Raw genomic sequence first — 27,378 nt, forward strand, 5'->3', positions numbered from 1 at the left:
AAATCTTTTTAAACACAATGAGTTGTACTTACCGTGTACGCTCTAGACGGTCCACTTGCAAGCAGAAAATAAAGATATTTCTGTTGATAATCGTCGTGTTTGTATCCGTTGTCTCGCTCAAGGCCATTGCGCCCACAGATTTGAATTTTGGCGAGAGTTCAGCCTATTGACGTCATTTCCGCGGTGTAATACCCGCATATCTGAAACGGCAAAGTTAAGAGTAGAGTTAAATAAAGTTTTTAATCAACGCAATAATTTACAAACGTTGACCAGTCGAAATAATCGTCGAAATTTGGCGTCTGTGGCTGGAAGCAGACGCCGAGTTCGACGTTCCTCCCAAATGCCACACTCCCTCGCTTTTCAGGGCTACAAAAAAACATATTTTTCAAAACAATGAGTTGTAATTACCTAGTACGCTCTAGACGGTCAAGTTGCAAGCTGAAAACAAAAATATTTGTCTTGTTAGTCGTCGTGTTACTAACCGCTAATTTTGCCGTGAGTTCCGCCTATTGACGTCATGTCCGCGTCGCATGACTGCGACGTAATATTATCTAAAACTGTTTGTGCGGCATGGTGTTGTTCTGTGCGGTATTGTGTTATTCTGTGCGGCGTCGTGTTGTTCTGTGCGGCGTAGTGTTGTTCAGTGCGGCGTCGTGTTGTTCAGTGCGGCATGTTGTTGTTCAGTGCGGCATGTTGTTGTTCAGTGCGGCATGGTGTTGTTCAGTGCGGCATGGTGTTGTTAAGTGCGGCATGGTGTTGTTCAGTGCGGCATGGTGTTGTTCAGTGCGGCATGGTGTTGTTCAGTGCGGGATGGTGTTGTTCAGTGCGGCATGGTGTTGTTCAGTGCGGCATGGTGTTGTTCAGTGCGGCATGGTGTTGTTCAGTGCGGCATGGTGTTGTTCAGTGCGGCATGGTGTTGTTCAGTGCGGCATAATATTGTTCAGTGCGGCGTAATGTTGTTCAGTGGGGCATGGTGTTGTTCAGTGCGGCATGGTGTTGTTCAGTGCGGCATGGTGTTGTTCAGTGCGACATGATGTTGTTCAGTGCGGCATAATGTTGTTCAGTGCGGCATAATGTTGTTCAGTGCGGCATAATGTTGTTCAGTGCGGCATAATGTTGTTCAGTGCGGCATAATGTTGTTCAGTGCGGCATGGTGTTGTTTAGTGCGGGATGGTGTTGTTCAGTGCGGCATGGTGTTGTTCAGTGCGGCATGGTGTTGTTCAGTGCGGCATGGTGTTGTTCAGTGCGGCATGGTGTTGTTCAGTGCGGCATGGTGTTGTTCAGTGCGGGATGGTGTTGTTCAGTGCGGCATGGTGTTCAGTGCGGCATAATGTTGTTCAGTGCGGCATAATGTTGTTCAGTGCGGCATGGTGTTGTTCAGTGCGGCATAATGTTGTTCAGTGCGGCATAATGTTGTTCAGTGCGGTATAATGTTGTTCAGTGGGGCATAGTGTTGTTCAGTGCGGCATGGTGTTGTTCAGTGCGGGATGGTGTTGTTCAGTGCGGCATGGTGTTGTTCAGTGCGGCATGGTGTTGTTCAGTGCGGCATGGTGTTGTTCAGTGCGGCATTGTGTTGTTCAGTGCGGCATGGTGTTGTTCAGTGCGGCATGGTGTTGTTCAGTGCGGCATGGTGTTGTTCAGTGCGGCATGGTGTTGTTCAGTGCAGCATGGTGTTGTTCAGTGCGGCATGGTGTTGTTCAGTGCGGCATGGTGTTGTTCAGTGCGGGATGGTGTTGTTCAGTGCGGGATGGTGTTGTTCAGTGCGGGATGGTGTTGTTCAGTGCGGGATGGTGTTTTTCAGTTTGGCATGGTGTTGTTCAGTGCGGCATGGTGTTGTTCAGTGCGGCATGGTGTTGTTCAGTGCGGCATGGTGTTGTTCAGTGCGGGATGGTGTTGTTCAATGCGGGATGGTGTTGTTCAGTGCGGGATGGTGTTGTTCAGTGCGGCATGGTGTTGTTCAGTGCGGCATGGTGTTGTTCGGCATGGTGTTGTTCAGTGCGGCATGGTGTTGTTCAGTGCGGCATGGTGTTGTTCAGTGCGGCATGGTGTTGTTCAGTGCGGGATGGTGTTGTTCAGTGCGGGATGGTGTTCAGTGCGGGATGGTGTTGTTCAGTGCGGGATGGTGTTGTTCAGTGCGGCATGGTGTTGTTCAGTGCGGCATGGTGTTGTTCAGTGCGGCATAATGTTGTTCAGTGCGGCATGGTGTTGTTCAGTGCGGCATAATGTTGTTCAGTGCGGCATGGTGTTGTTCAGTGCGGCATGGTGTTGTTCAGTGCGGCATGGTGTTGTTCAGTGCGGCATGGTGTTGTTCAGTGCGGCATGGTGTTGTTCAGTGCGGCATGGTGTTGTTCAGTGCGGCATGGTGTTGTTCAGTGCGGCATGGTGTTGTTCAGTGCGGCATGGTGTTGTTCAGTGTGGGATGGTGTTGTTCAGTGCGGCATGGTGTTGTTCAGTGCGGCATGGTGTTGTTCAGTGCGGCATGGTGTTGTTCAGTGCGGCATGGTGTTGTTCAGTGCGGCATGGTGTTGTTCAGTGCGGCATGGTGTTGTTCAGTGCGGCGTCGTGTTGTTCAGTGCGGCATGGTGTTGTTCAGTGCGGCATAATGTTGTTCAGTGCGGCATGGTGTTGTTCAGTGCGGCATGGTGTTGTTCAGTGCGGGATGGTGTTGTTCAGTGCGGGATGGTGTTGTTCAGTGCGGCATGGTGTTCAGTGTGGCATAATGTTGTTCAGTGCGGCATAATGTTGTTCAGTGCGGCATGGTGTTGTTCAGTGCGGCATAATGTTGTTCAGTGCGGCATAATGTTGTTCAGTGCGGCATAATGTTGTTCAGTGCGGCATAATGTTGTTCAGTGCGGCATGGTGTTGTTTAGTGCGGGATGGTGTTGTTCAGTGCGGCATGGTGTTGTTCAGTGCGGCATGGTGTTGTTCAGTGTGGCATAATGTTGTTCAGTGCGGCATAATGTTGTTCAGTGCGGCATGGTGTTGTTCAGTGCGGCATAATGTTGTTCAGTGCGGCATAATGTTGTTCAGTGCGGTATAATGTTGTTCAGTGAGGTATAATGTTGTTCAGTGCGGCATAATGTTGTTCAGTGCTGCATGGTGTTGTTCAGTGCGGGATGGTGTTCAGTGCGGCATGGTGTTGTTCAGAGCGGCATGGTGTTGTTCAGTGCGGCATGGTGTTGTTCAGTGCGGCATGGTGTTGTTCAGTGCGGCATTGTGTTGTTCAGTGCGGCATGGTGTTGTTCAGTGCGGCATGGTGTTGTTCAGTGCGGCATGGTGTTGTTCAGTGCGGCATGGTGTAGTTCAGTGCGGCATGGTGTTGTTCAGTGCGGGATGGTGTTGTTCAGTGCGGGATGGTGTTGTTCAGTGCGGCATGGTGTTGTTCAGTGCGGCATGGTGTTGTTCAGTGCGGCATGGTGTTGTTCAGTGCGGCATGGTGTTGTTCAGTGCGGCATGGTGTTGTTCAGTGCGGCATGGTGTTGTTCAGTGCGGCATGGTGTTGTTCAGTGCGGCATGGTGTTGTTCAGTGCGGGATGGTGTTGTTCGGTGCGGGATGGTGTTGTTCAGTGCGGCATGGTGTTGTTCAGTGTGGCATGGTGTTGTTCAGTGCGGCATAATGTTGTTCAGTGCGGCATGGTGTTGTTCAGTGCGGCATGGTGTTGTTCAGTGCGGCATGGTGTTGTTCAGTGCGGCATGGTGTTGTTCAGTGCGGCATGGTGTTGTTCGGTGCGGCATGGTGTTGTTCGGTGCGGCATGGTGTTGTTCGGTGCGGCATGGTGTTGTTCAGTGCGGTATCGTGTTGTTCAGTGCGGTATCGTGTTGTTCAGTGCGGTATCGTGTTGTTCAGTGCGATATCGTGTTGTTCAGTGCGGTATCGTGTTGTTCAGTGCGGTATCGTGTTGTTCAGTGCGGTATCGTTGTGTTGTTCGTATTGTGTTGTGTTGTTCGTAATGTGTTGTGTTGTTCGTATTGTGTTGTTGGTATTGTGTTGTGTTGTTCGTATTTTGTTGTGTTGTTCATATTGTGTTGAGTTGTTCATATTGTGTTGAGTTGTTCGTATTGTGTTGTGTTGTTCGTATTGTGTTGCCTCTAACACTTAGCTTCTAACACTTAGCCTCTAGCACCTAGAAGGTAAATAAATAGGAAGGAAGGACTCACCGGTGACGTCGTCGCCCACGTCCAAGCGTTGTACTTTGTATTTTCATCCTTCTGACAGTGGAAAACATATAGCCAACAAACACCGTGGAACCTAAACGAATGAAAGAAAACTATCATTTGGCCACAACCAACATTCACAGATACAACACAATGTGACGTGCGGGGTTGAGGTTAAAGGTTGAGTGAAGGGCCCTCGTTTTAAACTACTTTTTTGAAAAGGAGTGGGAACAAGTAAGACGTATTTAATTTATTTATTGGGAAGTAGTAAGACTTATTAAATTTATTTAATCTACTTTTCTTCCCAGGCAAAATTTGATGTGCTGCAATTCCAAATTTCCAAAGTGAATGAAGGAATGAAATCTTTTAAATTATGATTTTGTATAAATACTAGGCATAAACACAAAATCTACGGCACAAAATGGGCAGACTTTACTTGTTTGAAAAGGACTGGTTACAAGACAGACTTTTTTTAATTTATTTAATGGGAAGAAGACTTATTTAGTTTAATTGATCTATTTTTGTTCCCTGGCAAAATTCGATTTGCTGCAATTCCAAATTTCCAAAGTGAATGAAGGAATGAAGTCGTTTAAATTATGATTTTGTATAAATACTAGGCATAGACACAAAATCTACGGCACAAAACGGGCAGACTTTACTTGTTTGAAGAGGACTGGTTACAAGACAGACTTTTCTGATTTATTTAATGGGAAGAAGACTTATTTAGTTTATTTAATCTCTTTTTGTTGCCTGGCAAAATTGGATTTGCTGAAATTGTATTTTGCCAAATCTTGACTTCAGACCTGATAGGAAGTATTAAACGCTCAGTTAAATCGATACAAGTTGGTAATAAGAGCGAGTAATGTTGGTTGAAGCGATGAATGAAGGTTAAAAGCAATTTAAATTATGACTTTGTATAAATACTAGATATTAACAGAACATCTACTGCGCAAAATGGGCAGAGTTTACTTGTTTGAGAAGGAGTGGCTTATTTAAGACTAAGATTTATTTAATCTGTTTGTTACCAGGCAAAATTGGATGTGATGCAATTCCAAATTTCACCACATGATGGTGCCAAATTTTGACTTCATAGGACATATTCAACACTTAGTTCAAGGTAATCAGATTTGTTTATTATTCTAATGGCCTTTTCAAAACTATTCTGGATTACTACTTTGGATCTATTCTACATTACTTGGCAACAACATACTCTGTAACAGATTAGGCAGTATAATCACATATGTTAACTTGAGAGTGCCCACACTCAATCTACTTATCGTGATGTGTTAAATCAATTACTGTAAGACATTATTATTCTGATAATCTACCGAATCTTTGAATTGAAGAATTTGTGATTTAATTAATAGCTTGTTGTTATGTTCAGGGTAATCAGACTTGTATATAATTCTAATGGCCTTCTTTTGAAAACTATTCTGAATTACAACTTTGGATCTTATATTACTTTGCAACAATATACTCGGTGACAGATTAGGCAGTATAATCACATATGTTAACTTCAGTGCCCACACTGTATTTATTTATGGTTATTTGTTAAATCAAGTACTGTTAGACATGAAATAGGAAGTGTTTAACATAAATGTTATGGCTACTCACCATTGTAGCTCGCTCCTGGTCAATGATACGAGCCTCTTCTTGCAGTGGAAAACTTGCAGCCAACAAACACCGTGGAACCTAAAGGAATGAAATTAAACATTAACATTTCGCCTGGACCAATATTCACACGTACAACGCAACGCGGCTACACTTCTGCTAGCGCCTCAGCTACACGTTGCTATTACAAACGTAAATCTCTTTAAACACAATGAGTGTTACTTACCGTGTACGCTGTAGACGGTCCAGTTGCAAGCAGAAAATAAAGATATTTCTGTTGATATTCGTCGTTGCTCAGTGGCTCACGGCCATCGCGCCAACAGATTTGAATTTTGGTGGAAGTTCAGCCAATTACGTCATATCCGTGGCACATGACTGCGACGTAATACCCGCTTATCTGAAACGGCAGTTAAAAGTAGAGTTACATCAAGTTTTCTTTTTTAATCAACGCAATCATTTACAACCGTTGACCAGAAAGAATCGTCGAAATTCGACGTTCCCCCCAAACGCCACACTCACTCGCTTTTCAGGGCAACAAAAGTACTTCTTTTTAAAAACGATTAGTTGTACTTACCGTGTACGCTCTGGACGGTCCAGTTGCAAGCAGAAAATAAAAATATTTCTCTTGTTAGTCGTATGTTACCATCCGCTGTGTCTTTGTCAACATCGCCATTTTCCTACTTCCTGTTGCGAGCCACGCCCACGGATTTAAATTTTGGCGGAATTTCCGCCCATTGGCGTAGTTTTCGCGTATAGCAAATCCGATTGGTTGGGAAGGGGGCGCGGTTATGCAGCCGAGGGGTCCTGTGATCGGTGGGATGTAAAGTAGGCGTCGACGTCACGTCCGCGTCACGTGACCACGACGTGGCAGACGTCATATAGCAACCGCTGTTTTGTTTAGTAGACTTACAGTTGTTATGCATTGACATAATGGCGCACACTCCAAATAGATTTAAATAAATTAAATAATTCTTCTGCCCACTCCCTTTTAAACAAGTTAACTCTCCCCGCGGATTTGAATTCCGGCGGAAGTTCTGCCCATCACGTGACGTCTGTCACGTGACCACACGCGGCAGATGTCATATAGCAACCGCTGTTTTGTTTAGTAGATTTACAGTTGTTATGCGTTGACATAATGGCGCACTGGTTAGCATGTCCACCTCTTAAGCATGATGTTGCGGGTTCGACGCCTGATCAATGTTACCATGGAGTGAGCTGAAGTGCATGGCGCTAAAGATTTGAATCTTTGAAATGCGCTGAGGTCTGACGTATCAGGCAGAATGGTTTGCCATCACGTTCAACAAAAAATAGAAACTTTCCCACTCTGATAAAAACGTCCTGTGTTCATCTACATATTTTCGTTTTGCTGTGCATCTTTTCCCTGCCATTTCGAGAGCCCAATTGACACTAATAGTTTACTGGAATGTGTTTGCCCATCCTACTTTGTGGAATTTCACCACATGCGCTTTTGACGAAAATACTAAATTGAACTCAAGTGAAGCCAACACGCACGACCCCCCCCCCCCCCACACACACACACACACACACACACACACACAAATGTTGATATGAACATAAAAGAGCCGCATGCGGTTCGGGAGTTGCGGCTTGGCCAAACCTGTACTATACAACTTTATTTGTGTAATATTTTCACAACAGCTGTCACACAAACAAAGCGGGAAAAACCGAAGACGTGCGTGTTCCGCCCACGCTGGATTTATTTGCACCTTTGAAAAGACACCGTATTGCCGCAGATGTGGCAAAGAGTACTTTTGGGCATCTGAGACGGAAGGATGTCCAAAGCATCACGTCACCTGCTCTGGTAGGAATGGTGGTGGGACGTTGAGGTCAACCGCTTTGGGGTTGGCTGAATCTTTGGTCGCAGGATGCCACACACTTGAAGACAGAAGCAGAAAAGCAGAGCTAAATGCAAAATGTACTCACCGGTGACTACAATTTTTTCCCCCCCTGAAGAAATGGATGGACGGGTGGCCCCGGCTGGCCGGTGGGACTCTTGTTATTCTGACCCTTTTTAGTGCGCGTTTGGGGCAACAACCGTTTTTTGTGGCGCTCTCTTCTGGTTCAAGAGTGCCCTGCATGTGAATTTGCCTTTCCTGCCTTCTGATTGGATGAGCGCCGGTGTGACGCGGTGCCTCTGTCACCGTGGCGGGGGGTATACGTCGGCATCGGAGCGTCTGCCAACGTCTGAGACCGGCTGGCAGTGTATCGGAGGTGTCGAGTGCGGTGCCGCTGGAGCTCACTCACCAGCTGGTGTTAGGGCCACAGAATGAAGGCCAAGGAGAAGACTAGAAAGAGAAACAGAAACTTCTCCTCCAATTGTTTGATTTGTCTCTTCTGAGCTTCGATGAATTCTTTCAGCTCTTTGTTCCTCTAGGACGGACAAATGGAAAGTAGCCTTCAAAAGCCAGTAAGCGTGCAAGTAAGTGCCGGGCTGGCTTTGGGCCCTTACCTGTTGCGCGCTGTGCAGCAGATCCATTCTCTCTTGGAGGATGCAAGCGTCGCGCTCCCTCAACTCCCACATCAGGGCTCGCTTCCATTGGTCCACGGCGCTCCTAAGCTCTTGTCTCTGATCCGCCGTCAGCACGTCATTCACGCCAGCGTGGCTGGCTTTTTCGCCGTCCGTGGCGGGGCAGTCCCGCTGCGGTAGCGCCTCGTACAACATGGCCTCCAGCTCCATGATCCTCTGGGCCGCAATCCTCGTCCATCAGTGGTCCGGCGGGAGATTTGAGGGCGGCTTACCTTATGAGCCTGGTCCATGGAACGCTTCCTGAAGTCCAACTCTTCATCCAGGTAGCCCTTCTGGTTGCAGAACATATCCTAGCACAGCTCAAGGTCAGAATTGTTGGGGCACATTGCCCCGAGTTCCCCTTGGCTGATGTCGCGTGTCTGTCTACCTTCTCACTTTCAATGTCCAACATCTTCTGTTGAAGTGCTGACTTGGTCACTTTGATGTATTCTAACCACTGAGGAAAGGCTGCTGTCACATAAGCAGAATGCGAGAGCGTGCGTGGACGTGCGCGTTACCTTCTCGGCTAGGGTGGGAAGGGTCCTGGCGTGAATCACGACCACCTGCTCCTCGTTGGTGAGATTCTGCAAGAGCCCAAAGGCACAGCGTCAACAAGGTTCTTTCAGCGCAAAGCCTTCCAAAAGTCACATTTGAGCCGCCGAGTCTCGTGGAGTGCGAACATAAGGAGTTCGACATACACTTACGGCGTTATCGCCCAGGATGTCCAGGTTCTTCATCAGATCACTGATGACGATGTCCTGGGGAAAGGCGCAAGGAGCAATGTAAGGTGTTCTGGGACCTCAGGTTAAGGTTAGGGTTGCGAGGGACGCCTTACGTACGCTCACGCCGTCGGCCTCGCAGTAGATCTGCAAAGGGCTGAGGCCGTCTGGGAAACGGACTTGCAGAAACTTTAAGACGGGGGAGCGCCACTCCCTCTCCTGAAAGGCAGAGGCATGCATCCGTGCATCCGTCCGTCCGTCCGTTCGTCCGTCCGTCCGTCACATCTCTGGCCTCAACACGCTTGTGCGAGTCTTCCCACCTCCAGCTCCAGGATGCGGAACTCAAGCAGTTCGTTTTGGTCTCGGATATCCTGGATGTGCTCTTTCAGACGCGCTTCTTCCGCCTCCATCCGCCTGACCTGAAAAGACAGTCAGACCTCATCTGCGGGGCTTCCGGACGGGTGTGACGCCAAGCGACTCCGCCCAGCGCCTTTCTTTCCGTCACCTTTTCGGCCAACTGCTGATTGCTCTGACGCAGCAGCTGCTTCTCCTCCACCCACTTGACATTCTAGAAGAGACAAACGCGTGGACAGCTTTGGAATGTTGTGTCATTTTCATCCACAAATTCTTTGGTTGACTGGAAAATGACATTTGCTTTTCTCCGCATTTTCCCAGCCACGTTCAGGGGGGGGGGGGGTTGGTCCAGTAATGCCAGACGAATGAGTGACTGAAGAATGTAGCTATTTTGTCTGAGAAAAAGGTGTGCTCATTGATAAGCTTACCTGTCCTTGTTGCTTCAGCGCTGACTCCAGATCTGCTACTCTGCTTTGATAGTGACCCATTTCTACTGTCATGTAACATGGGGGGAAGAGATGGTGCAAATGGTAAAATATGGATTGTTCACAGGAATAAATTGGCAGAGCTGAAATTCCAAATTTGTCCAAAAGATGGCGCCAGACCAAAACATGAGACCAAAAAAGGGGCCAAAATAAGCTAAGCAAGTTAAAATAGAAATAAAACAGGAACACGGTGTCGGATTGTGAGTCACGCATGGACGCACAAATGTGATTTTTACTTTTTGATTTCTTTGCTTGGCTAAAAATGTATTCTGTAACAGCTTAAAGCAATATTGTTAGTCAATTCGATCAAGGGACCCGTCCGTCACTATGAGAATAGTGGCGTGACATAAATTGTTTGGAGAAGCACAAATGTGATTTTTACTTCTTGATTTCTTAGCTTGGCTAAAAATTGATTCCCTCTTTCATGAACTGTGTTTTGCAATCGAATTGTTCTGGGATTGAATGATTTTATTAACACGGGTATCAGTGGGTGAAATTGTTCGGTTTCTGGAGTGATTAAGATTTGTAATTCTATTTCATGTTTCTTCATTAAATGTGTTGTGTATATTCATCTACTTTGTTGTGCGCTGATTTGTACTGAATGTACAATCGATGGTTCGGGGTTGATTTGACAATTTGATTAATGTGCGGGGGGTTATTATGGTATAACATAGGACCGTAATAAATAAAAGTAACATCAGACAATTTTAGAGAATTGAATAACTTTCGTAGTTATTTGAGACACGAGTGAATTTCAATCCGTTTGAAAGTTTGCTTCGTCTGAATAAATTAACGGAAGTGTTTGAATCGGATTATTGGTTTGGTGTAGAACTGAAAGTAATTTAATTATTTGAAGGGCGCAGGCCCGTTTCCCCTTTTGACGGGCCGCGTAAAAAGTAACTCCGAACATGTTAGAGAATTAAATAACTTTCGTAGATATTTAAGGGAAGAGTGAATTTTGTCAAAAGTGAATTCGTTTGAAAATGTACTTCCTCTAAATAAAATAACGACGATGGTTAAAATAGATTATTTGAGTTGGTGAAGGATAAAAGTATTTCGATTGTCCGTCGGGCGTGGCCCAGTTCTTAATTTTGTCGGGCCGCGTCAAAAGTTAAACAGGACACGATCGAAAAATAGACTTGCCTTCCAAATTAATTACTGGGCAAATCTAAATAGAGTAAGACATTTTTATTCGTTTTAAGAAAGTTGTTATTCTTTTTAAGCAATCAAGTGGGGTGAAGCACTCCGACAGTTAAGTGCTAGATCTACATATAAGAAGTTAGAATTAATAACGTAAAGTGCATTAATTTTCTCCTTAAATGCTATTATTGTCACACTTTTATTAATTCGATTCTCTTTCGAATAAACAAGTTGGTCGGCTCGCTGCTTGAGCGACCAAGTAGAACGGACCCATATCAACATTTACTTCGGCAAAACTAGAGCTAGGGTGCGCTATACAAACGAATCCCTGAGGTCTTAACAAAGACATCTAAAAATATCCGTAACATAATAAGAACTTCAAACATTAGCGGGGAGCCATCAATACGATGCGGTCACTTCGAAGTCTTGCCTCGAATTGAGTTACTCGGCTCGAGCTTAGGGTGACTTGAGAGGGATTGGCGTCGTACAGAAATTAGATTGATTCCGGTGGAGTTAATTTAACTCGGGTGGTTAGATTACGGACGAATCTCCGAACCCGGCTAAGACAAACCCGTTACCGGGAAGCCGGGGGCACCTTATTGAAAGAGGTGCGTTTGACACTACCATCAGCTTTTCTCTGGTCTGAAAGGAGGAGGAGGGAGGCTCCTCCTCCTCCTTTCAGACCAGAGAACACCCGAGGCTGGGTGAGAACGGGGAGGCTGCGACCCGGCCGGGGGTTGCGGGAAGGGGCGCCACCTTGATCTCCTTCTCGGCGTCGTAGTCCCCTCCGCTGGTCTGGGCTAGCAGAGCGTAGGCTCGTTGCAGCGCTTGATATTCTTGCGTCAGCTGGCGGTAGCGAAGCTCCGCCTCCTCATGCACACACCAATGCAACACAGCACTAGTACCAGAATCAGTCAGACCGGCGACAAAGCACCCGCGACGCAAAGACGAGTCCGATTCCAGGCTGAAGAGGAATGTTTGGCGCCAATACGCTGGCAGAAATGGCGGGCTACCTCTTCGGGTTCCGTGTCGGGGGTTCTGTCGGTGTGAAAAGACAAGGACGATCCGTCCGAGTCCACCAACACGTCTTCGTCGTAGCCGTAAAATGTTTCGATGACCTGCGGGCGCGGAAGCAAACATCTCTCTGAACAAACTGAAGCGACACCTCACGATGAATTGACGAGAGGAACGATAGCGAGAAAAAGGCCATTTCATCTTGCGCAACACCAAGCAGCCGCAAACAAACAGACTCACCTTGCAGGACCTCACGCTTTGTTCCTCCTCAGAGATTCTCGACGTCGGTATCGTAGCAGCAAATCTCTCTCCTGTCGACACAAATAATCCGCCTTTGAGATTCTTTGGATGCAAAGGGAACGAACGGCTCCGGCGCAGAAACAAACGCGACTCACGATGACATTTCTGACATGAGCTCCTGTCTCCAGAGCCTGAAAAACCCGTCACCGGCGATGATTGGAGGGACGCTAGTCTTTTCCAAAAGTGACAACTACAGGGTGTGTCAGGGTTTTCCAGATTATCTTTATCGTATAATTATGTTGCTTTGACTTTGACTGCAACCTGTAATAAATAATATTATTTATCCCGTATTTATCCCTATCGCTTATCCCTTCCTACACAAAGTCGTAAAACATCCCTTGCTATGTTTTGACTAGAGGTCAAGGGCTTTCTCTATTCAATCCACTCTTACACCCACCCTGTTTCTCTTAATAAAAATGCTCGTGCAGGAGCCGAGAGTCAGACTTCATTCGTACAACGGATGGACTCTCCACCTGCAGGTGTCCAAAAGAACTTACTTGTCTCCCGTGTAGTTCTTGCAAAATAAGTTGGAGCGAGCGCAACTCTAACAGGGTGCATTTTGCCACTAGCTGCCTACGGACAATGACGTCGCGCTCGCGGCTCATGGTTGACGGGCTGAGCAGCCGGGCGAGTCCGTCGTTTTCAGCGCACAGCGAGTGGCAAAGGCGCTGACAAAACGGGAGCTTTGAGCTGCTGAAAACGGCAAAACAAGTCTAAAGCGTGTTCAAACGCGTGCGCACAATGCTCCTGCTTGAAAGGTCGGAATTTAAGGGGCCAATTTTTTGGATGGCGGCAGCCGGCCAAGCTTTGGACGGAAAAGGTTTCCTGGCGACAGCGAGCGAGCGCGGCGCTGCCGTACGTGCACCGAGTCGCCTGCCTGAAGACCTTGGACAAGTCGTCGATGATGTGCCGCTGCTCCACAACTTGAAGGAACTCCATTTCACCGTCCTGCTGGCCGCAACCGCGCTCCAGGTCATTGAGCGAACTAGGCCTTCTCTGTGGAACACAAATGCAGTGGACTCTGTTGGCACGCCGCCGTTGTCCGCGTCGACTTACCAAGCTTGCCATCTCCTCGTTCTCCTGGGTGACAAAGCGCACTTTGTTTTCAAGGCGACACAGCACCAGCAAGAGTTCTTCATTCTTCCTGCTCAGGCGTTTGTTTTTGTACAGGAGTGGCAGAAACTGGCTTTCTGTTTCTCTCAGTCGCTTAAGCTGCAAGCATGAAGTGCGGGATGCGAAAGACGCACAACACGCGGGCCAGAACGTATCCATTCCTTTTGCATCGGTTTGAACGGAATCGTGGCTTTGGCTCCCAATAAAAGACATCTACCGGGCAACCGACTCGCCGCGCCGCTCAACTAATAAGCAAGCGCAATGGGTGCCTCGCTGGATGGCGCGCATCAAACGTAGCGCAAACCTTCAAGCGTGCCGTCAATAAATTACCAGTTCATTGCGCTCTTCAGAAAGCAGGGCGTTTCGATCCTCCAGTTTCCTGATGACTGCGCTGAGCTCAGCGATTTTCAGATGAAACCTTCGCGTGTCCCGATCCTCCTGAGACTGAAAACGCCCCGCAACACACACACACAACCACTCGTTCAAAGTTCAAAACTGTTTTTGTGCTACCTTCCTCCAGCAACGAACTAAGTCATGCGTACTGCAAGTGTGTGATGAGGTGGCTTACGCTATGAGGAGGATTGCTAGTAGCGCCGTTGACCCCACTTCCAGGGTAGTTTAGGCCCGCCCTTTGGGAATCCCTCAGGGCAGCGATCTGCTGCTCGGCAGCCTGAGTCTGCAGCTGAAGGCGGTTGACGTGGCCGGCCCCAGGGATTTATCCAAAACACTAACCGCTCTGTCTTTCAGCTTGATCTCATCCATCTGGATGTACAAACGGGGAGCGCTCAGGCAGGCGGGCAAACTCATTTGCCAGAATTGTGACAAAAACAAAGAGAGCAACCGGCCAATTTTTATCTTGAATCGACTAGAACACCATTGCTGTGACAAAAGCGAAGCGAGCAACCGGACGTTTTCTTCTTGTGAAATAGAATAGAATAGAATAGAATGCCTTAGGTGTCATTGCACTGCAGGTATACAACGAAATTGGGAACATAGCCACGCACCGCGCATCTGATCAGTCCTACCAGTCGGCGGATCTCCCTCTCGCAGTCTCTCTTGGTTCGGCTCAGCTCCTCCCGATGCTGGTGATGAGCCGATCGGAGCTCGGCCGCTCGGGACTGCCAGGCCTGCTGGGCCGCTGCCAGGGCTTCTTCCGCGCTCCTGGTGGAGGCGACACCGCTCGGTCTCCCGACACCGCCGCGTCTCCTCCACTTCCGCCAGCAAAGCGCCCCCGCTCCTCACCTGAGCAGACATTGCGCCACATCGTGCCGTTGAGACCGCAACGGAGCGCCGCGATGCTTACTGGGGACAAGCTACACAATACGGTAGCGGCCGCATCGGAGCCCGACGTGGCGTGCGGAGAGTCAGACACGGATTGAGCGGATCACCTTGTCCATGGAGCCGTCCCTCAGGCTGAGGACCAAGGCATTCACTCGCTGGATCTCTCCATCTTTGATTTTGATCACTCTCATCAGCTCCATTTCATGCTGCCGCAGTAATGTCTCCCTGGTAACGGCTAACTCTTTCTGCTTCTCCTCATGGAGTTTGCTTTTGAGTTCCGTCATGGCGGCGGTGGCACGGTGGTGCTCCGCCCGCAGGTCCTGACTTCTCTCTCTCTCCAGACAGCTGACCTGACATGACTTAGACTTAGACAAACTTTATTGTCATCTTGTCTGCACATGGTGCATACAAAACGAAATTTCGTTGCACACGGCTTACAACAAAGTAGTGATATTGCAGTTGAATAGAAGTAACATATCCTATGAAAATATATATATACATATACTGTATATATATATTACAAATAAGTATAAAGTGCAGCAGTGCTAATTATGCAATAGTGCAAGTAGGCAAAACAGTATTCAAGAGTGTGCAGAGGAATGCTAAACCATGTATTAAACTTCTATTTAAAGGGTTTACACAAGTTCAGTAAAGTTGGTAGTGCGAGATAGTGCCAGATAGAGGTCCGTAGTGTCATAAAGTACAGTTCTGTGAATGTGTGATGCAGAGTTCAGTTTAGAGTTCAACAGTTCTAATGTTCAACAGTCTGATGACAGCAGGGAAAAAGCTGTTGCAGAACCTGGTGGACCTGCAGCGGATTGTGCGAAACCTCTTCCCAGAGGGCAGCAGGGAGAACAGTCCATGGTGGGGGTGTGATGGGTCATTGATGATGTTACGGGCACGGGACATGCAGCGCTGAGATGAAATGTCCTGAATGGAGGGAAGAGGAGCCCCTATGATCCTCTCTGCTGTCCTCACCACTCTCCTCACGTTCTTCCAATCGGAGGCGGTGCAGCCTCCACACCACACAGAGAGTCAGCTTGTCAGAATGCTCTCTATGGTGCTCCTGTAGAACGTCCTCATGATGGGTGGGGGCAGGTGGGCTCTCCTCATCCTCCGCAGGAAGTACAAGCGCTTCTGTGCCCTCTTGATCAGTGCCGTAGTGTTCATAGTCCAGGTGAGGTCTTCTGTGATGTGGACCCCCAGGAATTTGGTGCTGCTGACCACCTCCACAGCTGAGCTGTTGATGATCAGTGGAGCGTGGTGAGGCTGGTTTTTCCTGAAGTCGACGATGATCTCCTTCATCTTCTCCACATTCAGGATCAGGCTGTTGTCTCTGCACCAGCCCACCAGCTGCTCCACCTCCTCTCTGTAGTCCAGGTCGTTGTTGTCTCTGATGAGCCCCACCACTGTTGTGTCGTCTGCGAACTTCACGATGTGATTGGTGGTGAACCTGGGGACGCAGTCGTGTGTCATCAGGGTGAACAGCAGGGGGCTCAGGACGCAGCCCTGAGGGGAGCCTGTGCTGAGGGTGATGACATCAGAGGTGTTCTGTCCGACCCGGACTGACTGAGGTCTGTTGGTGAGGAAGTCTAGCAGCCAGTTGCGAAGGGGGGTGTTGAAGCCCAGGTGTTCCAATTTTCCTACTAGATGCTGTGGGATGATGGTGTTTAACGCTGAGCTGAAGTCCAGGAACAGCATCCGAACATGGGTGTTCTTCTCCTCCAGGTGAGCCAGGCTCAGGTGAAGAACGGAGGAGATGGCGTCCTGAGTGGAGCGGTTTTGCCGGTCGGCAAACTGGAACGGGTCAAATAATGGGGGGAGTCTGGAAACGATGTGATCTTTAAGCAGCCTTTCGAAGCACTTCATCATAACCGGAGTCAGTGCAACAGGCCGGTAATCATTAAATGAGGTGATTTGAGGTTTCTTCGGCACCGGAATGATGGAGGCAGTCTTAAAGCACGCAGGCACTGTGGCTTGGCCTAGCGAGGTGTTAAAAATGTCTGTGATGACCCCAGCCAGCTGACTTGCACATTCCCTGAACACACGCCCAGGAATGTTGTCGGGGCCAGGGGCCTTACGGGGGTTGACTCTCCTCAGGGTCTTCAACACATCGGCTGATGATATTCTTAGTGGTGCTGACGTCCTCGGTGCATTTGTTGACGTAGGCTGACACAGTCATGGCACACGCATGTCAAATCTACATCGGGGAAACTGGGAGGGAGGGAGGGCGGGAGGGAGGCAGGCAAGCAGGGAGGCAGGCAGGCAGGGAGGCAGGCAGGGAGGCAGGCAGGGAAGCAGGCAGGGAGGAAGGCAGTGTCTGTCTGTTGAGGTTTTCACCTTGTTCTTCTCCTGCTGAAGTTCTAACTGGACGTCCATCAGTTTGGCTCTCAGCTCGTCATTGGCGGCCTGAAAGGCGTCCGTTCGCTCCGCCTTGACCCGCCCTGCCGGAGCTCGTTTGGACATCTCTTACTCGAGTCTCGCCCGGTCGTCAGTCAGAGATCACAACATTTGTACCTGGAGAGCACAAACGCAGCGCTGTTTTCCACTGGCTTCGGACTCAACTTCAATCGGTACCGTAACGTACAACATCATAAACATAGATCTAGCTTGACTTATTCATTGAATAAATGCATTTGGTTCTTCAAAACTGCATCACGCAACATAGCGTGACCGAGACGGCCGTTATCCACCTGCGTGAAGTTATTTGGTGAAATGAATGAGATGTTTAAGACACCATCGTTCTGTCTCTATGTAGATGAAGGGAAATAATCGATTGCTGAAGGTCCAAAGGTGTTGTGATAAACAAATAAACATATTAGTGATTAGTGACATATTTGTGATAAACACATTAGGCAGGATAATCACATATGTTAACTTGACTGCCCACACTGTATTTATTTATGGTTATTTGTTAAATCGAGTACTGTTAGACATGAAATAGGAAGTGTTTAACATAAATGGACGACGAAAGGGGTACTCACCATTGTAGCTCCTGCTGGTCAATGATACGAGCCTCTTCTTGCAGTGGAAAACATACAGCCAACAAACACCGTGGAACCTAAAGGAAGGAAATTAAACATTAACATTTAGCCTCAACCAACATTCACAGATACAACGCAACGCAAACTACACAAACGTAAATCTTTCTAAACACAATGAGTTGTACTTACCGTGTACGCTCTAGACCAGGGGTCTCAAACTCATGGCCCGCGTGCCAATTGCGGCCCTCGGGACAATATTTTGCGGCCCCCTGCGTGACATCTAAGCTGTGTGTTAGTGCGGCCCGCGAATTTCTTTTCGCACATGCATCTGGCCGTTTTACTTTTTTTGACACGTATGGGCTCCCGTAGCTCAGGCTCGTGACAACTGGGCGAATTAGCAATTGGCTAATTGGCGAATTAGCACTTTGACATGTTTGAGTGAGCGAGTGGAGGGAAATATCTTGTCACATTGTACATTGTTTGTCAGCCCCCGTCATGTCTGTTTCAAAACCTGCCGTGAAGAGAAAAGTTGCGGATGAGCACAGGCAATTTCAGGAGAAGTGAGAGGCGGAATATTTTTTTGTTGAGCACAGGAACGTCGCAACCTGTCTAATATGCATGGGTAAAGTTGCTGTTAACAAAGAGTTTAACATCAGACGTCATTACTCAACTAAACATGCTGAGGAGTATGCAAAATACCTGGGAGATGAGCGAGAGGATCGGGTCGCCAAACTTAAATAATCCCTACTGAGGCAACACGTTTTTTTCAAAAAAACAAGCAAAGAGAACGAAGCGGCTGTGAAAGCTAGCTATGTTGTGAGTGAAATGATAGCAAAAGCTGGAAATGGATTCAGGCACAGCATTCAGTGGTGAGAAGTATGCTGATACCATTGGGAAGCTACAAGAAGAATTTGATCACAGGTTTGCAGACTTCAAGACACACAGAGCCGCTTTTAACATTTTTGCTGACCCCTTCTCCTTTGATGTTGAGGATGCCCCCCCCTGTTCTGCAGATGGAGCTAATTGACCTGCAGTGCAATACTGAACTCAAAGCCAAGTTCAGGGAAGTGAGTGGAAGAACAGTGGAGCTTGGACAATTTTTGAGAGAACTGCCCCCCAGCTTCCCTGAGCTTTCCAGTATGTTCAAGCGGACCATGTGCCTTTTTGGCAGCACCTATCTGTGTGAAAAGCTCTTCTCCACAATGAACTTCAATAAGTCAAAGTACAGGTCCAGAATTAAAGATGAGCATCTTAAAGCCATACTGAGGGTCTCAGTTGCCTCTTCCCTCAAGCCAAATGTGGCTCAGCTGTGTGAGAGGAAGTGTTGCCAAGTCTCTGGCAGCAAGGAGTAGGAGGAAGTAGAAATGAAGCCTATGTTCTGAAGAACTGTTCCTGTTCTTCATGTTCTGCATGTTCTGACTGTTAATTTGTTCAAATTGAGAAGATTGGATCAGGACCTTTTTTATGGATTACTTTTGTGGATTACGATTTGATGCGGCCCAGCCTCACCCAGACTCTACCTCCAGCGGCCCCCAGGTAAATTGAGTTTGAGACCCCTGCTCTAGACGGTCCACTTGCAAGCAGAAAATAAAGATATTTTTGTTGATAATCGTCGTGTTTGTATCCGTTGTCTCGCTCAAGGCCATTGCGCCCACAGATTTGAATTTTGGCGAGAGTTCAGCCTATTGACGTCATTTCCGCGGTGTAATACCCGCATATCTGAAACGGCAAAGTTAAGAGTAGAGTTAAATAAAGTTTTTAATCAACGCAATAATTTACAAACGTTGACCAGTCGAAATAATCGTCGAAATTTGGCGTCTGTGGCTGGAAGCAGACGCCGAGTTCGACGTTCCTCCCAAATGCCACACTCCCTCGCTCTTCAGGGCTACAAAAAAACATATTTTTCAAAACAATGAGTTGTAATTACCTTGTACGCTCTAGACGGTCAAGTTGCAAGCTGAAAACAAAAATATTTGTCTTGTTAGTCGTCGTGTTACTAACCGCTGTGTCTTGTTTGCCAGCATTGCCGCTTTCCTACTTTCTGTTGCAAGCCACGCCCACGGATTATAATTTTGCCGTGAGTTCCGCCTATTGACGTCATGTCCGCGTCGCATGACTGCGACGTAATATTATCTAAAACTGTTTGTGCGGCATGGTGTTGTTCTGTGCGGTATTGTGTTATTCTGTGCGGCGTCGTGTTGTTCTGTGCGGCGTAGTGTTGTTCAGTGCGGCGTCGTGTTGTTCAGTGCGGCATGTTGTTGTTCAGTGCGGCATGTTGTTGTTCAGTGCGGCATGGTGTTGTTCAGTGCGGCATGGTGTTGTTAAGTGCGGCATGGTGTTGTTCAGTGCGGCATGGTGTTGTTCAGTGCGGCATGGTGTTGTTCAGTGCGGCATGGTGTTGTTCAGTGCGGGATGGTGTTGTTCAGTGCGGCATGGTGTTGTTCAGTGCGGCATGGTGTTGTTCAGTGCGGCATGGTGTTGTTCAGTGCGGCATGGTGTTGTTCAGTGCGGCATGGTGTTGTTCAGTGCGGCATGGTGTTGTTCAGTGCGGCATAATATTGTTCAGTGTGGCGTAATGTTGTTCAGTGGGGCATGGTGTTGTTCAGTGCGGCATGGTGTTGTTCAGTGCGGCATGGTGTTGTTCAGTGCGGCATGATGTTGTTCAGTGCGGCATGATGTTGTTCAGTGCGGCATAATGTTGTTCAGTGCGGCATAATGTTGTTCAGTGCGGCATAATGTTGTTCAGTGCGGCATGGTGTTGTTTAGTGCGGGATGGTGTTGTTCAGTGCGGCATGGTGTTGTTCAGTGCGGCATGGTGTTGTTCAGTGCGGCATGGTGTTGTTCAGTGCGGCATGGTGTTGTTCAGTGCGGCATGGTGTTGTTCAGTGCGGCATAATGTTGTTCAGTTCGGCATGGTGTTGTTCAGTGCGGGATAATGTTGTTCAGTGCGGCATAATGTTGTTCAGTGCGGCATAATGTTGTTCAGTGGGGCATAATGTTGTTCAGTGCGGCATGGTGTTGTTCAGTGCGGGATGGTGTTGTTCAGTGCGGCATGGTGTTGTTCAGTGCGGCATGGTGTTGTTCAGTGCGGCATGGTGTTGTTCAGTGCGGCATTGTGTTGTTCAGTGCGGCATTGTGTTGTTCAGTGCGGCATGGTGTTGTTCAGTGCGGCATGGTGTTGTTCAGTGCGGCATGGTGTAGTTCAGTGCGGCATGGTGTAGTTCAGTGCGGCATGGTGTTGTTCAGTGCGGGATGGTGTTATTCAGTGCGGGATGGTGTTGTTCAGTGCGGGATGGTGTTGTTCAGTTTGGCATGGTGTTGTTCAGTTTGGCATGGTGTTGTTCAGTGCGGCATGGTGTTGTTCAGTGCGGCATGGTGTTGTTCAGTGCGGCATGGTGTTGTTCAGTGTGGGATGGTGTTGTTCAGTGCGGGATGGTGTTGTTCAGTGCGGGATGGTGTTGTTCAGTGCGGCATGGTGTTGTTCAGTGTGGCATGGTGTTGTTCGGCATGGTGTTGTTCAGTGCGGCATGGTGTTGTTCAGTGCGGCATGGTGTTGTTCAGTGCGGGATGGTGTTCAGTGCGGGATGGTGTTGTTCAGTGCGGGATGGTGTTGTTCAGTGCGGCATGGTGTTGTTCAGTGCGGCATGGTGTTGTTCAGTGCGGCATAATGTTGTTCAGTGCGGCGTAGTGTTGTTCAGTGCGGCATGGTGTTGTTCAGTGCGGCATGGTGTTGTTCAGTGCGGCATGGTGTTGTTCAGTGCGGCATGGTGTTGTTCAGTGCGGCATGGTGTTGTTCAGTGCGGCATGGTGTTGTTCAGTGCGGGATGGTGTTGTTCAATGCGGCATGGTGTTGTTCAGTGCGGCATGGTGTTGTTCAGTGCGGCATGGTGTTGTTCAGTGCGGCATGGTGTTGTTCAGTGCGGCATGGTGTTGTTCAGTGCGGCGTCGTGTTGTTCAGCGCAGCATGGTGTTGTTCAGTGCGGAATGGTGTTGTTCAGTGCGGCATGGTGTTGTTCAGTGCGGCATGGTGTTGTTAAGTGCGGCATGGTGTTGTTCAGTGCGGCGTAATGTTGTTCAGTGGGGCATGGTGTTGTTCAGTGCGGCATGGTGTTGTTCAGTGCGGCATGGTGTTGTTCAGTGCGGCATGGTGTTGTTCAGTGCGGCATGGTGTTGTTCAGTGCGGCATGGTGCTGTTCAGTGCGCCATGGTGTTGTTCAGTGCGGCATGGTGTTGTTCAGTGCGGCATGGTGTTGTTCAGTGCGGCATGGTGTTGTTCAGTGCGGCATGGTGTTGTTCAGTGCGGCATGGTGTTTTTCAGTGCGGCATAATGTTGTTCAGTGCGGCATAATGTTGTTCAGTGCGGCATAATGTTGTTCAGTGCGGCATAATGTTGTTCAGTGCGGTATAATGTTGTTCAGTGCGGCATAATGTTGTTCAGTGCTGCATGGTGTTGTTCAGTGCGGCATGGTGTTGTTCAGTGCGGCATGGTGTTGTTCAGTGCGGCATGGTGTAGTTCAGTGCGGCATGGTGTTGTTCAGTGCGGGATGATGTTGTTCAGTGCGGGATGGTGTTGTTCAGTGCGGCATGGTGTTGTTCAGTGCGGCATGGTGTTGTTCAGTGCGGCATGGTGTTGTTCAGTGCGGCATGGTGTTGTTCAGTGCGGCATGGTGTTGTTCAGTGCGGCATGGTGTTGTTCAGTGCGGGATGGTGTTGTCCGGTGCGGCATGGTGTTGTTCAGTGCGGCATGGTGTTGTTCAGTGCGGCATAATGTTGTTCAGTGCCGCATGGTGTTGTTCAGTGCGGCATGGTGTTGTTCAGTGCGGCATGGTGTTGTTCAGTGCGGCATGGTGTTGTTCAGTGCGGCATGGTGTTGTTCAGTGCGGCATGGTGTTGTTCGGTGCGGCATGGTGTTGTTCGGTGCGGCATGGTGTTGTTCGGTGCGGCATGGTGTTGTTCGGTGCGGTATCGTGTTGTTCAGTGCGGTATCGTGTTGTTCAGTGCGGTATCGTGTTGTTCAGTGCGGTATCGTGTTGTTCAGTGCGGTATCGTGTTGTTCAGTGCGGTATCGTGTTGTTCAGTGCGGTATCGTGTTGTTCAGTGCGGTATCGTGTTGTTCAGTGCGGTATCGTTGTGTTGTTCGTATTGTGTTGTGTTGTTCGTAATGTGTTGTGTTGTTTGTATTGTGTTGTTGGTATTGTGTTGTGTTGTTCGTATTTTGTTGTGTTGTTCATATTGTGTTGAGTTGTTCATATTGTGTTGAGTTGTTCGTATTGTGTTGTGTTGTTCGTATTGTGTTGCCTCTAACACTTAGCTTCTAACACTTAGCCTCTAGCACCTAGAAGGTAAATAAATAGGAAGGAAGGACTCACCGGTGACGTCGTCGCCCACGTCCAAGCGTTGTACTTTGTATTTTCATCCTTCTGACAGTGGAAAACATATAGCCAACAAACACCGTGGAACCTAAACGAATGAAAGAAAACTATCATTTGGCCACAACCAACATTCACAGATACAACACAATGTGACGTGCGGGGTTGAGGTTAAAGGTTGAGTGAAGGGCCCTCGTTTTAAACTACTTTTTTGAAAAGGAGTGGGAACAAGTAAGACGTATTTAATTTATTTATTGGGAAGTAGTAAGACTTATTAAATTTATTTAATCTACTTTTCTTCCCAGGCAAAATTTGATGTGCTGCAATTCCAAATTTCCAAAGTGAATGAAGGAATGAAATCTTTTAAATTATGATTTTGTATAAATACTAGGCATAAACACAAAATCTACGGCACAAAATGGGCAGACTTTACTTGTTTGAAAAGGACTGGTTACAAGACAGACTTTTTTAATTTATTTAATGGGAAGAAGACACTATTTAGTTTAATTGATCTATTTTTGTTCCCTGGCAAAATTCGATTTGCTGCAATTCCAAATTTCCAAAGTGAATGAAGGAATGAAGTCGTTTAAATTATGATTTTGTATAAATACTAGGCATAGACACAAAATCTACGGCACAAAACGGGCAGACTTTACTTGTTTGAAGAGGACTGGTTACAAGACAGACTTTTCTGATTTATTTAATGGGAAGAAGACTTATTTAGTTTATTTAATTTATTTTTGTTGCCTGGCAAAATTGGATTTGCTGAAATTGTATTTTGCCAAATCTTGACTTCAGACCTGATAGGAAGTATTAAACGCTCAGTTAAATCGATACAAGTTGGTAATAAGAGCGAGTAATGTTGGTTGAAGCGATGAATGAAGGTTAAAAGCAATTTAAATTATGACTTTGTATAAATACTAGATATTAACAGAACATCTACTGCGCAAAATGGGCAGAGTTTACTTGTTTGAGAAGGAGTGGCTTATTTAAGACTAAGATTTATTTAATCTGTTTGTTACCAGGCAAAATTGGATGTGATGCAATTCCAAATTTCACCACATGATGGTGCCAAATTTTGACTTCATAGGACATATTCAACACTTAGTTCAAGGTAATCAGATTTGTTTATTATTCTAATGGCCTTTTCAAAACTATTCTGGATTACTACTTTGGATCTATTCTACATTACTTGGCAACAACATACTCTGTAACAGATTAGGCAGGATAATCACATATGTTAACTTGAGAGTGCCCACACTCAATCTACTTATCGTGATGTGTTAAATCAATTACTGTTAGACATTATTATTCTGATAATCTACCAAATCTTTGAATTGAAGAATTTGTGATTTAATTAATAGCTTGTTGTTATGTTCAGGGTAATCAGACTTGTATATAATTCTAATGGCCTTCTTTTGAAAACTATTCTGAATTACAACTTTGGATCTTATATTACTTTGCAACAATATACTCGGTGACAGATTAGGCAGTATAATCACATATGTTAACTTCAGTGCCCACACTGTATTTATTTATGGTTATTTGTTAAATCAAGTACCGTTAGACATGAAATAGGAAGTGTTTAACATAAATGTTATGGCTACTCACCATTGTAGCTCGCTCCTGGTCAATGATACGAGCCTCTTCTTGCAGTGGAAAACTTGCAGCCAACAAACACCGTGGAACCTAAAGGAATGAAATTAAACATTAACATTTCGCCTGGACCAATATTCACACGTACAACGCAACGCGGCTACACTTCTGCTAGCGCCTCAGCTACACGTTGCTATTACAAACGTAAATCTCTTTAAACACAATGAGTGTTACTTACCGTGTACGCTGTAGACGGTCCAGTTGCAAGCAGAAAATAAAGATATTTCTGTTGATATTCGTCGTTGCTCAGTGGCTCACGGCCATCGCGCCAACAGATTTGAATTTTGGTGGAAGTTCAGCCAATTACGTCATATCCGCGGCACATGACTGCGACGTAATACCCGCTTATCTGAAACGGCAGTTAAAAGTAGAGTTACATCAAGTTTTCTTTTTTAATCAACGCAATCATTTACAACCGTTGACCAGAAAGAATCGTCGAAATTCGACGTTCCCCCCAAACGCCACACTCACTCGCTTTTCAGGGCAACAAAAGTACTTCTTTTTAAAAACGATTAGTTGTACTTACCGTGTACGCTCTGGACGGTCCAGTTGCAAACAGAAAATAAAAATATTTCTCTTGTTAGTCGTATGTTACCATCCGCTGTGTCTTTGTCAACATCGCCATTTTCCTACTTCCTGTTGCGAGCCACGCCCACGGATTTAAATTTTGGCGGAAGTTCCGCCCATTGGCGTAGTTTTCGCGTATAGCAAATCCGATTGGTTGGGAAGGGGGCGCCGTTATGCAGCCGAGGGGTCCTGTGATCGGTGGGATGTAAAGTAGGCGTCGACGTCACGTCCGCGTCACGTGACCACGACGTGGCAGACGTCATATAGCAACCGCTGTTTTGTTTAGTAGACTTACAGTTGTTATGCATTGACATAATGGCGCACACTCCAAATAGATTTAAATAAATTAAATAATTCTTCTGCCCACTCCCTTTTAAATGCTATGCTATTGTATTGTATTCTGTTGTATTCTTTTGGATTGTATTCACACTAACCCCACTAAAACTTCAGCCCACAAAAACTCGCCTCTGGCGCCTAGCCTCTGGCACTTAGCCTCTAACACTTAGCCTTTAACACTTAGCCTTTAACACTTAGCCTTTAACACTTAGCCTTTAACACTTAGCCTTTAACACTTAGCCTTTAACACTTAGCCTTTAACACTTAGCCTAGAAGGTGAATAAATAGGGTTAAAGGTTGAGTGAAGGGCCCTCGTTTTAAACTACTGTTTTGAAAAGGAGTGGGAACAAGTAAGACGTATTTAATTTATTTAATGGGAAGTAGTAAGACTTATTAAATTTATTTAATCTACTTTTCTTCCCAGGCAAAATTTGATGTGCTGCAATTCCAAATTTCCAAAGTGAATGAAGGAATGAAGTCCTTTAAATTATGATTTTGTATAAATACTAGGCATTAACACAAAATCGACGGCACAAAATGGGCAGACTTTACTTGTTTGAAAAGGACTGGTTACAAGACAGACTTTTTTAATTTATTTAATGGGAAGAAGACTTATTTAGTTTAATTGATCTATTTTTGTTCCCTGGCAAAATTCGATTTGCTGCAATTCCAAATTTCCAAAGTGAATGAAGGCAAGAAATCGTTTAAATTATGATTTTGTTTAAATACTAGGCATGGACACAAAATCTACGGCACAAAATGGGCAGACTTTACTTGTTTGAAGAGGACTGGTTACAAGACAGACTTTTCTGATTTATTTATTGGGAAGAAGACTTATTTAGTTTATTTAATCTATTTTTGTTCCCTGGCAAAATTGGATTTGCTGAAACTGTATTTTGCCAAATCTTGCCTTGAGACCTGATAGGAAGTATTAAACGCTTAGTTAAATCAATACAAGTTGGTAGTAAGAGCGAGTAATGTTGGTTGAACCGATGAATGAAGGTTGAAAGCAATTTAAATTATGACTTTGTATAAATACTAGATATTAACAGAACATCTACTGCGCGAAATGGGCAGAGTTTACTTGTTTGAGAAGGAGTGGCTTATTCAAAACTAAGATTTATTTAATCTGTTTGTTCCCAGGCAAAATTGGATGTGATGCAATTCCAAATTTCACCACATGACGGTGCCCAATTTCGACTTCATAGGACATATTAAACACTTAGCTTGTTATTATGTTCAAGGTAATCAGATTTGTTTATTATTCTAATGGCCTCTTCAAAACTATTCTGGATTACTACTTTGGATCTATTCTACATTACTTGGCAACAACATACTCTGTAACAGATTAGGCAGTATAATCATATATGTTAACTTGAGAGTGCCCACACTCAATCTACTTATCGTGATGTGTTAAATCAATTACTGTTAGACATTATTTGTCTGATAATCTACCAAATCTTTGAATTGAAGAATTTGTGATTTAATTAATAGCTTGTTGTTATGTTCAGGGTAATCAGACTTGTATATAATTCTAATGGCCTTCTTTTGAAAACTATTCTGAATTACAACTTTGGATCTTATATTACTTTGCAACAATCTACTCGGTGACAGATTAGGCAGTATAATCACATATGTTAACTTCAGTGCCCACACTGTATTTATTTATGGTTATTTGTTAAATCAAGTACTGTTAGACATGAAATAGGAAGTGTTTAACATAAATGTAATGGCTACTCACCATTGTAGCTCGCTCCTGGTCAATGA

General features: G+C 46.3%; 3 protein-coding genes and 1 long non-coding RNA gene across 5 annotated transcripts in view; 1 reads left to right on the top strand and 3 right to left on the bottom strand.

The window, feature by feature from the left end:
* Window positions 1–405: 405 nt before the first annotated feature.
* Window positions 406–6,466, bottom strand: LOC125983451 (uncharacterized). The gene is made up of 5 exons (XR_007486710.2): window positions 6,341–6,466; window positions 5,993–6,163; window positions 5,770–5,847; window positions 4,159–4,249; window positions 406–438 (listed from the first exon to the last, which is right to left on the bottom strand). It is a non-coding gene; the product is annotated as an uncharacterized lncRNA (long non-coding RNA).
* Window positions 6,467–7,423: 957 nt separating this feature from the next.
* On the bottom strand, window positions 7,424–8,731 carry LOC125984080 (janus kinase and microtubule-interacting protein 3-like). The gene is made up of 4 exons (XM_068653390.1): window positions 8,682–8,731; window positions 8,237–8,604; window positions 8,032–8,157; window positions 7,424–7,662 (listed from the first exon to the last, which is right to left on the bottom strand). The coding sequence occupies exons 2-3, from the start codon at window positions 8,462–8,464 to the stop codon at window positions 8,041–8,043; spliced, it is 345 nt and encodes a 114-aa protein (XP_068509491.1). The 5' UTR covers window positions 8,465–8,604; window positions 8,682–8,731; the 3' UTR covers window positions 7,424–7,662; window positions 8,032–8,040.
* Window positions 8,732–8,811: 80 nt separating this feature from the next.
* LOC137839575 (janus kinase and microtubule-interacting protein 3-like) lies at window positions 8,812–14,233 on the bottom strand. Of its 2 annotated transcripts, none has more exons than XM_068653392.1 (9): window positions 13,987–14,233; window positions 12,246–13,862; window positions 12,005–12,109; window positions 11,748–11,861; window positions 9,795–9,856; window positions 9,518–9,580; window positions 9,133–9,431; window positions 8,998–9,051; window positions 8,812–8,877 (listed from the first exon to the last, which is right to left on the bottom strand). In XM_068653392.1, exons 5-7 carry the CDS (start codon window positions 9,852–9,854, stop codon window positions 9,306–9,308), a joined length of 249 nt encoding a protein of 82 aa, XP_068509493.1. In that variant the 5' UTR covers window positions 9,855–9,856; window positions 11,748–11,861; window positions 12,005–12,109; window positions 12,246–13,862; window positions 13,987–14,233; the 3' UTR covers window positions 8,812–8,877; window positions 8,998–9,051; window positions 9,133–9,305. The 2 variants fall into 2 exon arrangements, with proteins under 2 accessions (XP_068509493.1, XP_068509492.1); XM_068653391.1 differs by having other exon boundaries at window positions 9,795–9,859.
* A 4,852-nt stretch (window positions 14,234–19,085) lies between these two features.
* The window catches only part of LOC137841035 (janus kinase and microtubule-interacting protein 3-like), a 143,081-nt gene continuing 134,788 nt past the window's right edge, over window positions 19,086–27,378 (top strand). Inside the window, exon 1 of the mRNA XM_068653389.1 lies at window positions 19,086–19,219. The gene's annotated coding sequence lies outside the window, so the exon portion shown is untranslated. The remainder of the gene's footprint in view (window positions 19,220–27,378) is intronic.

This window comes from Syngnathus scovelli, chromosome 16, assembly GCF_024217435.2.
Source record: "Syngnathus scovelli strain Florida chromosome 16, RoL_Ssco_1.2, whole genome shotgun sequence".
NCBI classification, from domain to species: Eukaryota; Metazoa; Chordata; class Actinopteri; order Syngnathiformes; family Syngnathidae; genus Syngnathus; species Syngnathus scovelli.

Excerpts from the sequence above, each read along its gene's own strand:
- LOC125984080 (XM_068653390.1), bottom strand. The coding sequence starts at position 8,464 with ATGGAGCTGGAGGCCATGTTGTACGAGGCGCTACCGCAGCGGGACTGC. Across the intron at positions 8,158-8,236 it reads TGCTGCACAGCGCGCAACAG|AGGAACAAAGAGCTGAAAGA; the intron begins GTAAGGGCCCAA and ends TGTCCGTCCTAG.
- LOC137839575 (XM_068653392.1), bottom strand. The coding sequence starts at position 9,854 with ATGGGTCACTATCAAAGCAGAGTAGCAGATCTGGAGTCAGCGCTGAAG. Across the intron at positions 9,581-9,794 it reads CGCTGAAGCAACAAGGACAG|AATGTCAAGTGGGTGGAGGA; the intron begins GTAAGCTTATCA and ends TGTCTCTTCTAG. Across the intron at positions 9,432-9,517 it reads ATCAGCAGTTGGCCGAAAAG|GTCAGGCGGATGGAGGCGGA; the intron begins GTGACGGAAAGA and ends CTGTCTTTTCAG.